This window comes from Hakea prostrata, chromosome 3, assembly GCF_041222555.1.
Source record: "Hakea prostrata isolate BN-2017 chromosome 3, UWA_Hpros_2, whole genome shotgun sequence".
In the NCBI taxonomy this organism is placed as follows: domain Eukaryota; kingdom Viridiplantae; phylum Streptophyta; class Magnoliopsida; order Proteales; family Proteaceae; genus Hakea; species Hakea prostrata.
The window spans coordinates 3,500,160-3,513,352 of NC_142602.1; the positions used below are offsets into that span (position 1 = coordinate 3,500,160).

General features: G+C 35.6%; 1 protein-coding gene and 1 non-coding gene across 5 annotated transcripts; one reads left to right on the forward strand and one right to left on the reverse strand.

Annotated features, from left to right (window-relative positions):
- Positions 1-913: 913 nt before the first annotated feature.
- LOC149020086 (B3 domain-containing protein Os01g0905400-like) lies at positions 914-10,488 on the reverse strand. 4 transcript variants are annotated; one of them, XM_089148127.1, is made up of 8 exons: positions 10,225-10,488; positions 8,353-9,463; positions 8,057-8,185; positions 7,634-7,714; positions 5,770-5,898; positions 4,429-4,616; positions 2,651-2,892; positions 914-1,588 (listed from the first exon to the last, which is right to left on the reverse strand). In XM_089148127.1, the coding sequence occupies exons 1-8, from the start codon at positions 10,354-10,356 to the stop codon at positions 1,573-1,575; spliced, it is 2,028 nt and encodes a 675-aa protein (XP_089004253.1). In that variant the 5' UTR covers positions 10,357-10,488; the 3' UTR covers positions 914-1,572. The 4 variants fall into 4 exon arrangements, with proteins under 4 accessions (XP_089004253.1, XP_089004250.1, XP_089004251.1 ...); XM_089148124.1 differs by having other exon boundaries at positions 916-1,588; positions 7,634-7,750; XM_089148125.1 differs by having other exon boundaries at positions 919-1,588; positions 4,429-4,604; positions 7,634-7,750.
- Positions 10,489-13,033: 2,545 nt separating this feature from the next.
- Positions 13,034-13,106, forward strand: TRNAR-CCU (transfer RNA arginine (anticodon CCU)). The gene has a single exon. It is a non-coding gene; the product is annotated as a tRNA-Arg (tRNA).
- The last annotated feature ends 87 nt before the right edge of the window (positions 13,107-13,193 follow it).

A 13,193-nucleotide genomic window follows, 5' to 3' on the forward strand; every position in this document is an offset into this window, starting at 1 on the left:
TGTTAATGCCCATTCCAAAATAAATTAAAATATTATTTAGACCTTCAAAACAGCATATTTTCTTTTCTTTTTAAGGAAAAAGATACAAAATCAAACACTCTAATGATGTGAAATACCTACCATATTCATTTAATTATAAAAAAATCAATCAAATAAACATAAAATCAAATTAGATTATCATAATATTTTTTATCTTAGAATTAATATTATACATAACCTTCAACCGTGTAACTGCTACACCTCTATCAAAGACAACAAGAGCACACACAAGGCATCATAGATGCCTTACCACTTGCCCACCTATTGATTTGGAGTCTGATTCTCTATCCACACAAAATAAGATTGATGACACGTTCAATCTAAAAACAAAATCATCTTTTTTAATTAAAAGAATAAAATATTTCAATTCTTATATTTTGGAAGTATTTCTTTAAAAAAAGAAAAATTTTTATTTTCAAATTAGACACGTGCCATAAAATTTAATTTCAAATTAGACACGTGCCATAAATCTAGGAAAATTCTCCTCCATCCACGTGAAGGATCCAAACTCAAAACAACCCCCCCTAGGAAAAATCCATCTCCATCTCCACCTCTCACCTCCATAGGCGTGGGAAACACCCTAGTGTCATGAGGATCAAGATCCTCTTCTACATCCAAAAGTCACATAAGAAAGCTCCCTCCCTCTCCCACTCTAAACAACAAAGTTTTTTAGGCAGGGTAAGTCTATTATTTTAAACCCCCTTTTGTCTACTATGAGAGGAGTCAAGTTGGACTAATATCCTGTCATTGTCATAAATGAACCATCCATTTCTTTGCAGATGTGTGACATGTGCCCCAACATCACATCAAAAGGTTGACGTCCATTTACAAATCACATCATTTTTTTTAATTTAATCACAACTCTTTGATGTGACTTATAAATAGATTTCAACCGTTTGATGTGATGTTAGACACATGTCATACATCTAGAAAGAAATGGATGATCTATTTCTGACAAAGAAATGGATTGAATAAAATTCCAAAATCAGGTCATACAAGAGGAACCACATCCTGATGAGATACCTCTGCCACTTCATGTAAACCATACAGTAGTGAGGTACATATGGCCTTGTCGATCTCCTTGTCAACAAAATAATAACTACTTTCTAACACTTCTCCCAGCCATAAAGGATCTTCTTTGCATTCTCCACTAACACCATAAAGGATAGTAGCCTATTTACCTACTTGGTACTTGGTTGATGAATCACCAAATGTCAAAAAAGCAACATTACCAAAATGAAGGAAAACCAACTAATGTCTATCACCAGCCACTTGAACATCATTGCAGCATCCAACTCCAAAATATTCCCCCAGATTCAAACTGGAATCATCATCTGGTACAACCCCTTCAGTCCCCCTTTTCTCCGCTAGGGTTCTGGAATATCCAGTTAGGTAACTTCGGTTATGAAGCTCCAAATTGTATGCATTGTTCTGTTCTCACTCATAAGAGACAAATAGAATCAAAGACTCATGCAGAAACCTGGGAGCAAAACTCACCTACCAGCTACCATTTCAATGCAGGGGCTTCATGATCTATATCATGTCAACTCTGGAAAAAGAAGAGAACAATAGCAAGCATTAGAGGGTAAAGTTACCTATTGTAATACGTGAATTTTCAAATTTTTAGTAAAAATTACGAAGAAATCCCAAGATTCATAGCCATGCACTGCCACCAGTGGTTCAAATTGGTCAATGTCAATACCAGAGTAAGTTTGGCCAAAATCAGCTGAGACTGGGTATAACAGGGAGCAAACAAGCCATGCCAATCAAATATGGTTTTTTTTTTTTTTTTTTTTTTTTTGGGGGGGTGGGGTGGAATACCATCCTAGGCCTTGAGAATGACAGCTGGCAGGCCTTACCTCTATGATTCCATAGTCCCATTCACTATACAGTACATCTAGTGATAAAAAGACACTTTGTATCATTTCACAGAACACTGATGAGTCTTTGGTAATTAAGAAACCCAGCATGAAATGTCTATAGGCTTCATTTGATTGCAAGGGAAATTAAACGGAAGGGAAGTGAAATTTTCATACTTAAAGAAGAAACTTCTATAATCATTTCTACTTTATGTCGCAATATGACCAATTCCAAATCAATACATATTCATTACATGTAAAAATGTACATCACGAACTACAATATGAAATTAAAATAGCTATACAATCACATGGTATAATGATTATAAAGGTTTCTTTTTTCAGTATGAAACTTTCACTTCCCCTCCCTTTAATTCCACTTGCAACCAAACAAAGCCTATGTACTGAATTTCTTATGCATGACAATTATAGGTGTAAGCAGTAGTTATTCTCATGGAAAGATGGGTCAGAAGGCTTTTACCACTGGGCATATCCCAGCTAGACATTGTCAAACCTATGGTAATAAGAAAAGATACTGATTATTGTGCTGCAAAATCCCTTTGACTTGACTAATAGTTAAAAGAAATTTATAAGCACGTACATGTACTATTTCATCCAATGCATTAGATACTACACTTAGGTCCACCAAGTATGCAAAAAGTAAAGGGTCTCTGCATTTTGAACTTTACATACAACACAAATTTACAGGTCATCTAGGGGAATGAATAAAGAGAAGTAGAATTTTTATCTCACCTCCTGACAATATTAACACGGACAACACCTTCTGAACAATTTTCAGCTCCGAAAATGCATGTATCTCCTGGTTGAATATCGTTTGCCTTAGCAAAAGCTTCCCACCCGCTGGTTAAGACTCTGAACCCAGGTCTTTCATGATAGAGGACTGGCCACACTTTCATTGTTGGATCACGGAGGAGCACTATCTTCCTATCCATTCTTAACTTACCCTTCCATGAAACTGAAACTGTTGGCAACTCCTGCATTCATGTGAATGTTGCAAATATTACTAGGCAGAAATATGACAAGACAGAATAACTACTTGGTAGCCTGCCTTATACGTTTGTTAGAATGCATATAAAAAAAGGGTGAGGACCCCCCCCCCACAACCCAAAAAGGAAGAAAAAAAAAATCAATAGGTCCCAGAAAGAGATCTTACAAATGCAAAATCAAAGAGTTTGTCATCAGACCTTTAAGGAAAACCAAGAAGAAGAAAAAATGACAGTACATAGCATTACACTAAGCCTCAAATCTCTAATTCCACCAACTCTGGAAGACAAACCAAATATAAAGAAATGTAATGCACACTCAAAACGAAAAGGGATAACAATGGGTCACACTGTCAAAAAAACAAATCATATAAAATTTGTTTAGGTCAACCATTTGATCAAAGAATGAGATTGTAAGTCCATAAGCATGACAGTTAACCTGAACTTAGTATGATATCATGAAAAGTCAACCATCAAATTTGGGATTTTAAAAGGAATAAGAGCGCACCACGTGCTGAAGTACAGCATACATGCTACACAAGATTGGAATGAGATTCTATACTAAAAAAATAATAAAAATAGAGGTTGAATTGGCATGCATGGACTGCTGTGACACCAAAACCCTGTCAAACCATTCAAAAAATTCACAAAATCTATCCATTTAGTCCGTCAAATCAACAAGTGTGTGGTAATGCAGTACAAAGAACAACCAGTCAAAATGATAACTGATTCATGGTTCAAGAACGGTCTGAAGAACTGAGTTGAACGGAAATCTTGCCAGGTTGATGCACATTTTCTGGTTGAAATCAAAGCCAGATTTGGATGGAAGGTATAAAATTAAACCAAAAATCCAAGATCTTGGCGAACCCTAGTACCATGAGCTGATGATATATTGAACCGGTAACTTCCAAAGTCAATGTTAAAAATTAAAATCCTATTTGAAGCAAGAGTAGCTGAGCTTTGTGAACTCCACTGAATCTCGGTCTTTCACATACAACCAGGCATCTTTGATAGATTCAAACCTTCATTCACATTGTGATCAACTAAAACTCATTAGCTCTAAAAGCATAACAAATGTGTGCTGAGAGAAGAATTTGAGGAACAAACTCATCCCAAATTCTTAAATCTCTTATTATCTCCTTAGCAATAGCTCGCGACACATCAAATCAGCAACTATGAACTGATGAAATATCACCATTCAACCTTTGGTCAGTTACTTACTTTTGCAACTAGATACTCTATGGTGGCAGCATGAATTGTACATTTACATTACTATCTTAGGTAGCTGATACTATAGTACATCATACCTACCAAATTACCCTCCCAGGTAACATACAAAATAGAATGTAATAGATTTTCCTGTCCAAGAACACAAAACATAAAATTTGTACCCAAAAACTGAGTAAAATAATATTTAAAAAAGACAGAAAAACATAATGGTTGACATGGGAACCTTAGTTTCAGCAGTCTGTTTTGATAAGTTGTAAACATAAAAGGTGAATGTAATAGTAGTAATGCAAGACATACAAGCCAACACTGCGTAACTGCCGTCACTGAATCGCAAAAGTCAATCAAATCAGGTGACAAGAAATCATCTGAATCCATTGGTTCTGTTTTCACATATCCATAAGCATTTTCCTCGTCTTTTGAACTAAGAGTAAACTTCTCCCCAGACTCTTCATTAATTGTCTTAAATATATTCCCTGTCAAACACACTAATGCATCAACAAATTAAAATTAAAACACAGAGCTGCATTGATTAGATAAATCAAATAAAAATAAAAGCAGAAATAAAGTATCAAGCTGTAAGTTGCTCCAATATAGAAAAATAACAAAACCATTGGCTTCTTTCATCATTCCTCCATCTTCTTTCTTAACTACCTTCAGCCCTTTTCCTGCTCATAAATCACTAGTATTCCCAATTATGTGAAGAAATTATTACTCTCAAGTGATTTGTGTACCAATTTAAAAAATTATTAAAAAAAAAGACAATTACTGTTGCCCCCCTTGTACTATAGCTCAATTACTAATCGGGCCTCACTCTTTATGAAGTTACTATTGGACCCCTCACTTCTAACGGTTTTAAGAGGTTGTTAAGGTTAGGTGTGTACTGTTGATTTTAGCCTTTGTTAGAATTACTGATTTTCCCTCATACTATAGCTTAATTACAACTTTATCCCTCATACTTTTTAAATTATTAACCAAATCTTACACTTTGTCTCAAATTACTGATGCCCCCTACCATTACGCTCCATTTATTAATTGATGACGTGAGATCATTGCATTTTTCAAAAACCCCCAAAATAGTCCTAAGGTTATTTATTACTTATTTACCCCTTTACATCATCTCATTGAGATCCAACTCTTTGAAATCCAAAATGATTACAATGTAAAGGGCAAATTTGGTACTCTATATGGTTTTCCTAAATGAATGCAATATCGCCTTTTGGCTTCTTAATTCTAAGGGCAAATGGACACTGCACACCCAACCTTAACAGTTTTTAAACACAGTTAGAAGTGAGGGGGCAATAGTAATTTCATAAAGAGCAACGTTTGATTAGTGCACAGAGGCATCAGTAGTTATCCCTAAATAATAACAAATGCTCAAGGTTATTTTGGGGTTTTTGAAAAAGACAAAGATGTCATGTCATCAGTTAACTTACAAAACTTAACAGCTGAGGGGCATAAGTAATTTCAGGCAAAGCCTAATGTTGGATTAGTAACGTCAAAAGTAAAGGAGATAAGGTAGTTATTAAGCTATAGTAGAAGGCATTAGTAATTATCCCCCAAAAAAGGATTTAATCAAAATTACAGCATCTCTACAAACAAACAATGAAGAAGAAAAAGAAAGATAACAAAGACACTGACCCTTTTCTCCTTCCAAGGAAGCTGGACTGCCGAAGCACCTAGGTACTTTAGTGATAACCTGTGGAACACTTCTACTGCTTCTGACAAGGGGAATTTCTTCCATTTTTATTTTTACCGCTGACTTGGTTCCTACAAGTAAAATCCAATTACTTGTCACGGACGAACAACTCTAAAAACAATGATATGGAAAATGACAATGAAAAAAATGAGGATAGCAGCAACAACAACTACAGCCACCGCCATAATGGTGATAGAAGTAGAGAGTTGAAGAACAAAATCCAGCCATGCAATTAAAATCCAAAAAAAGGATTTTACATAAAAGCAACTCAACAAACACGGAAGAAGAAAAAAGACAGTTTTTTAACTTGTGACCCCCCTTAGTGGGGGTGAAACTAAAGGTGCCTCCCTTAAGTGCCAAAAATTACTTGTGCCTCACCTAGATATTACTAGTTACTCACACATAACAGATTCAATTACTCTCAGTTAAGTCTCAAAATACCCTCCTAATATCAATTTGCTAAACTACCCTCCCATACCCAACACTTAGCTGAGTGAAGGGATCCCCCTTCACCCATCTCCTTCCTTCACTTTGCTCACTAGAAATCACCCACCACCGCTGGAAATCACCACTGACCCCTTTAGTAGGTCGTGATACCGCCGTTTCCTTTTGTCCTCTCAATCCAAGATCGAATACTTCCTAATCAGTTCGATTGTTTGAAATTGTCAGATTAATTTCTCTGGCTTTGAAACCTCCAGTAACCCGATTCATCATTCTCACATCAGATTCACGATTTTTTTCCCCTTCGCCTTCTTTTTCCAATTCGACATACGTATGCTTGCCTTAACTTTCTAGGGTTTCTGGTTTTAGAGATTTATTTATAGTTATTGACAATGCCACCACCAAACAAATTGAACACAAGTGCTGATCAAAACCTTAGGTCGAGCCATGGGAAAAAGGAGACGAACGTAGAGGATGTTCCTTCTCATAATCTTTGGATAGGGAACCATGCCCTCAATGCGAGTGATACTGACAGGAGCGATGGAAGAGAGATTGATCACAGAGTTGTTTAGAGTTCTCAAATTGATGGAGATAGATTTAGCAATGGTGAATGCAGCGGTGAAGGAAGAGCCACTGAAGGAAAGACTTAAGCAAGCCAAAGCCAGATGCAAGCAATCGATTCTCTTTACCAATTCGTTCTGATTTTGAAATTTACTGACAAAATAGTGTTTTGGACAAATGTGCTCATTGGTTACAAATTACTCCACAAGATCAAGAAAGTTGAAAGAGAAAGGAATGTGCTTTCTGTTCAAGTTAAGACATGCAAAACTTCCATGATGCGGAACTTCCTCAGATTCACTTTGCTAAACAATAGATTTGATGCAGCTTTGTTTAACTTGGTAACCTCTAAGTTTATCACTGAGGGTTTGAGGCTGCAATAGTGGCCGCTGATGGCATTCCTGTAGAAAAATCTTATAGATTCCTGGCGATAGGGAGTGCTTCTAGTAGCAAGAAGCTGGGGCCAGTGGTGGCCGGCAGGGGAAGGCGTGTGATGGTTTTCAGCGGCGGTGTTGGGTGGTTTCCAGTAGGCAATGTGAATGAAGAAGATGGGTAAAGGGGGAATCCCTTCACCCACCTGAGGGTAGGGTATGTGATGAGACACGAGGGTAGTTTAATAAATTGACTAGGAGGGTATTTAGGTCATTTCATCTTGGGATTTAACTGAAACCATTATGTGTGAGTAACTAGTAATATTTGGGTGAGTCACAAGTAATTTTTGGCACTTAAGGGAGGCACCTTCAGTTTCACCCCCACTTAAGGGTATCACAAGCAAAAAGCTCAAAAGATAATAATAAAGAGACTCACCTTTTTCTCCTCCCAAGGCAACTGGAGCATCAAAGGACCGGGGTACTCTGGTGATAACCTGAGGAACACTTCCACTGCTCCCTGTGAGGGACATTTCTTCCATTTTGAGTTTTACCACTGACATGGTTACAACAATTAAATCCAATCATACCACAAAGTAACCAGTCAAAAGATACTCATGCTAAGAATGACAAAAAACAATGATAACAAAAACAACAACAAAAGATACTCATGATAAGAATGTCAAAAAAAAACAACAACAATAACAACCATAGTGACAGAAACAGCAATAACAACAACCGACACAACAATGTGATAGAAGTAGAAAAGATGAAGACAGACTCTATACATACATTAATTCAAAGAGAAAAAAAATTAATCAAAAAAACATGGCAGAAAAGAAACATAGACAAAAGGCCTGACCGTTTTCTCCTTCCAATGCAACTGGAGCACCAGAGCAACCAGGTACTTTGGTGATAATCCGTGGAGCAGTTCCACTGCTTCCTCTAAGGGGATCTTCTTCTCTTTTGATTCTTAATGTTGACTTGGTTCCTACAAGTAACTCCAGTTACTCACCACACAGGAATTAGTCCAAGCAATGAAACTGATAATGACAATGCTAAAACAACAACAACAATAACAGCCACCACAAAGGGGTAGAAGTAGAAAATATGTATGGACTTCAGAAATAAAACAGAAAACCACATAAACCTACTAACCCAAATCATTGATGTTCTGTCTCATAGAACGAGGATATTGGCCAAAGACAGTCTTGGACATATCAGGGTTCCCTTTCTTTTCATCAGACTTTCCTGTAGATGTAATTTGGTGTGGCAAAGAGGAATCATGGCAACAGGAATTCTTTTTGGAATTTGGTGGCACTTCATCTATCTCTCCAACTATGTCCCTCTCCAGATCCTGCCATGGCAGTGACCTCAGTGACCTCATGAGCAGGGCATGCCCTTTTTTCTGGTCTACATCTTCAGCATTGCAGTTTATCTCAGTCATCTCCAAGTCAGGTACATCAACACTTTCCTGTCCATATGATCCATCAATAGCCATAAGACTTTTGTTGGCAGTGCCTTCTCCAACTGAAGCTTGAGGTCTTTGACAGTTCCCCTCATAAGGGTAAGATGTTTCTTTCCCAACAGACACTGACACATTCTCCACTTGATTGGCCCCAGATTGGTCTCTTGACATTTCAAAGTTTGACAGATCAAAAAGCACATTCCGGGTTTCATCTTGTTCAGTTGCAAAATCTCTATCAATCATATAAAACGGAATTTCTTTGCAGTCTACTGTTGGATCAGATTTGGATCTTTCTCGGCTAGCCTCAGAAATAGAAGTGCATTTAGCAGCTATCACTGTCTTTTCAGCATCTTTATCATCACAGTCAATTATTTCAATATTAGAAGAAGAAGGTACTGTTGAACTTGAGCCCTGCTCATTCATATAACCTTTATCAATTATTGAAAAAGGGGCCTCCATAGGAACAGATTTTCCACCATCCAAAGGCAAATGATCAGGGGAAATCTTAGGTTTAGCCTTTTTTCCACCACTCTTCAGTTTCTGAGTGAAATTTAACTTTTCACACCCACTTTTATCATATATTTGAACCACAAAGTGCGATCCAATAATGTAAGTGAATATTAAAAATTGTCCATCTTCAAGAGAATGATCGGACGCAAATTCATCCCAACCTTGCCGAAAAGCTAAGGAGCCATCAATAGTGGATACTTTGACTCTCCAACGTTTTCCATTCGAGTTTTCCAGAAATGTCTTGCAACCAAGCATGGAGCTAACCGTACGTGCAAATTTAGGAGGCATGAACTGCAAATATTGTATAAAGATAACAGAATGATCAGCAAGGCATATCTGATATAAAGGCATTTCAAAGCCATATAATCAAGACATTACATCGACAACACAAAATGGAGCATATTCACCCAAAGACAAAAAATAAAAACAAAGAAGAATAGGAACATTTGACATGTCTATCAAAAAATCTCAACCCCACCCCCCAAACAAAAAGTTCCACACGTCCACACCCTCAACCAATAAATTCTCAAGGAATCTCAAATCGCATCAATAAAATGTGGCAGTTGCAGTGTACAGAAGAGAGTCAAGAGACATGGAACAACAACTAAATCATCACGGCACATTACCAAACAAGAATGTTTGAAAGAACCCACGAGTAATCACAGTCATTCTGAAGCTTCTTAAAAAACTTAACAGAAGCATAAATACCTCAGTTAATTTACTAGATCAAATCTTTATCCAGGGCCAAACAGAAACACAGGAAGCGTATTCCAACTATGCGATCATCTAACTATCGAACTCTAGGGGTTTCTCGTTACCAGTATACTAAAAATAAAACGAAAGAGCAAAGCCAAGAAAGCCCACTGCTGAGGAAGAAACATGGGATCACTCAAACGTCAACTCTCGAAAGCTATCCCGAAAAGGAAAAATAAATAAAGGGCGCGAAAATTTTCAAGTGAGGGAACAAGAGTAAGTGGAATCATTCTTCAACTGTAAACTGTCAGTTCTAAAAATGGTAAAAGGAATAAAGCAGAACTTCAGAGAAACCATACCAGAACTTCAGAAAAGCCATCACCGACCAAAACCTTAAAGAATGAAGTAATTCTCGGAGAAGCTTCTTTGTTTCCATGGATCAACAAGCACTTCTTAGTACATTCCGCACAAGCTTCATTCTTGTAACCCATTTTCCACTCCTCACTGCAACACTAAACCCTCCGGCGAAATCTAACCTTTCGGTTTCCGTTCGGATGAAAATCAACCATCAAATCGATCAAAGTCACACCACGGTAAGTTATTTCAGAGAAGAGGAAAGGGTCTCAAAAAAAAGAGCCAGTTGATCACTTTTATGCCCTTTTAACTTTCTAATATAACATCTTTTCTTTTTTTTTTTTCTTTCTGGTAAAAATATAACGTCTCTTCCAATAATAAAAGTAAAAATCTTTGATTTCTTGCTCTTTTTATTCGACTAAATTCTTTTTTTAATATAAAACTCTTCATTTTTTTTTTTTGATAAATCAACTTCTATTAAAGAAATAGTGGAAGGGGGATATGAAAGTGAAGGGGTGTAAACGGATCGGATTTGGATCGGATAGTGGTATATCCATATCCACATCCTATTATATTCGGACGGATTCGGATAATATCCTATCGGTTTTCGGACGGATTTTGTCGGATTCGGATTATAATCGGATAGTTATTTTCTTAAATAGATTCTTCTAAATGGGCATTAATATAGATAGAATACAAATTTTTGACTATCTATTTACATATTTACCTTTTTATTTGTGAGAGCTAGTTTGAAATTTAAGAATTTAACAATTTTGGTAGCTAATTTTAGTAGAAAATCTAGAAAAATAGTTACATATCATAGGTAAAATTTATAAAAATAAGAATAATAAATCTAAATAAGTAACTTAATCGGATAATTTTATCGGACGGATAATATTTGGTAATAAAGAGATATACCATATTCGTATCCTATTAATAATCGGACGGATTCGGATATTCCTAAACGGATGCGGATACTAATTCGAAAGCAAATTTCGAGTTATCCATTTACACCCCTATTAATGAAACTCTTCACCATGCTATCCTACTTCTTCATCATTATTATATATATATATATGTAACCCTTCATCATTATTTAAAGACAATGAAAGTTTTAGAATATTATTAATGGCAATATTCATATCAAATAGACATGTCAATTTTATCTACATTATACCGGAATTAATCCAAGTAATCAATTGGTGTTCAATGATATTATGTGATGAAATAAAAATCTTGAAATTCCTACAGAAGTACCTTCGAAATTATAAGAATTTTAGTTGGTTTTTTTTTTTTTTTTCCTTTTTCTGTTGGGTCTTGCGTGATCCTATTATTTCTACCCAAAATTAATAATAATAATAATCTGATCGATCACATTCGATTTTAAAATAACTGTAGTTTTGCTATTTTTACCAAAAAAACCTATAAATTATAAACTCTCCGTGGGGGCACTACGGTCATTTTCCAAAATTCTATGTATTTCATTTCTATATATATATACATATTTATCTGAAAAATATAAGTTTGAGAGTTATGAATAATGAATGCATGTAAGGGATGATGGGCGGCATTGATGGAGGTACAGTTTTAGAAATATAAAATTTAGGCATGACCATTATGGTCATTTTACCCCATTTCAGGGGTTTAAATGATCGTGTTCAAAATTCAATCTAAAATTTGAATGGTCACATGTGTTACAAGTGGAGAGTTAAATGTAATTTTTTTTTATTTGATTTTGAAGAGAATATAGTAGAAGATTTAAAATAATTTTTACGCAAAAAATAAAAGAAAACAAAAAAACCGATTTGAACAGTAAGGATCACAATTGGAATGAAAGCATTTTGATTCAATATAACCGAGTCGATTCAAATTTCAAATCCTTAAGCGTGGAAGAATCTCCCACACCAACAACGTCTATAATATTTTCCAAGTAATTAGTGGTAATTTTTTGCACCATTCCTAAGGTTTTCATTTATCATTCAAACTTACTATTACTAACACCGTTAATCTTCAGTTAGTTTTTTTTTATAAATTTTTTATATTACCCTCACTTTATTGTTAATAATACGTGGTTTGTTTGATAAATTATAAATCTTCGAAAGTGGCATTAAAGTTTATGAAAATTTTTGGAGGGTGACACTGAAAATTATTCTTAAATGCCAGGATCTTAAGGTGATATCAGAAGCTTTGCAATTAAGAGGTGATCTTCAACTAAGAATCGTATATTTATTCAATGATGGTTATATGTACATGGTATTTACCTTATTGGAATATATGTGCATGATATTTACAATTAATTTCCCACACCAATAGCGTTTGGAAACCTTTTCGAATTACTTATTTACAGTATTTGCCTTTGTTCTAAGTAATGCCTTTTTTAAGAGTTAAAGAGTTCAAGTTGATTAACTATGAAACTTGTGTGTTAGAGGGGCTCATCATCTACATTTGAAATGTTTTTTGGCTTCAAAACATTAAGGCCTATTTGGTTTATTGGGTCTGGATATTTCAAATTTGTGGAGTAACGGTTCATAAATTGAATTGTTTGGTTAGTCTAGATCTTTGGAGTGAAATTTGTAGATTCATTCTAAAAATAAAAATCTATGAAATCATGATTCAAATGTTTAGTGCTTTTATAGTAGTTATGGATTTCACTTTATACCCATAAATCTAGCGACAAAAAAGGAAGCCAGACGTTTATAGACGTCACGCTTTTTTGACATGGATTCTTATACAATTAAAGGGTATAAATCTCCCCAGTCTAGGGTAAATGCATTGTCGTTAAAATCATTTTACATAACACATTGAATGTATCAAGCGCCTGTAGCTCAGTGGATAGAGCGTCTGTTTCCTAAGCAGAAAGTCGTAGGTTCGACCCCTACCTGGCGCGTAAACATTTTAAGTGTTTTTTGTAATTTTTTGGGTTTCGGACGCTTTTAATGGAATCTACACTAACTCTCTCAATAACCATTTTTTT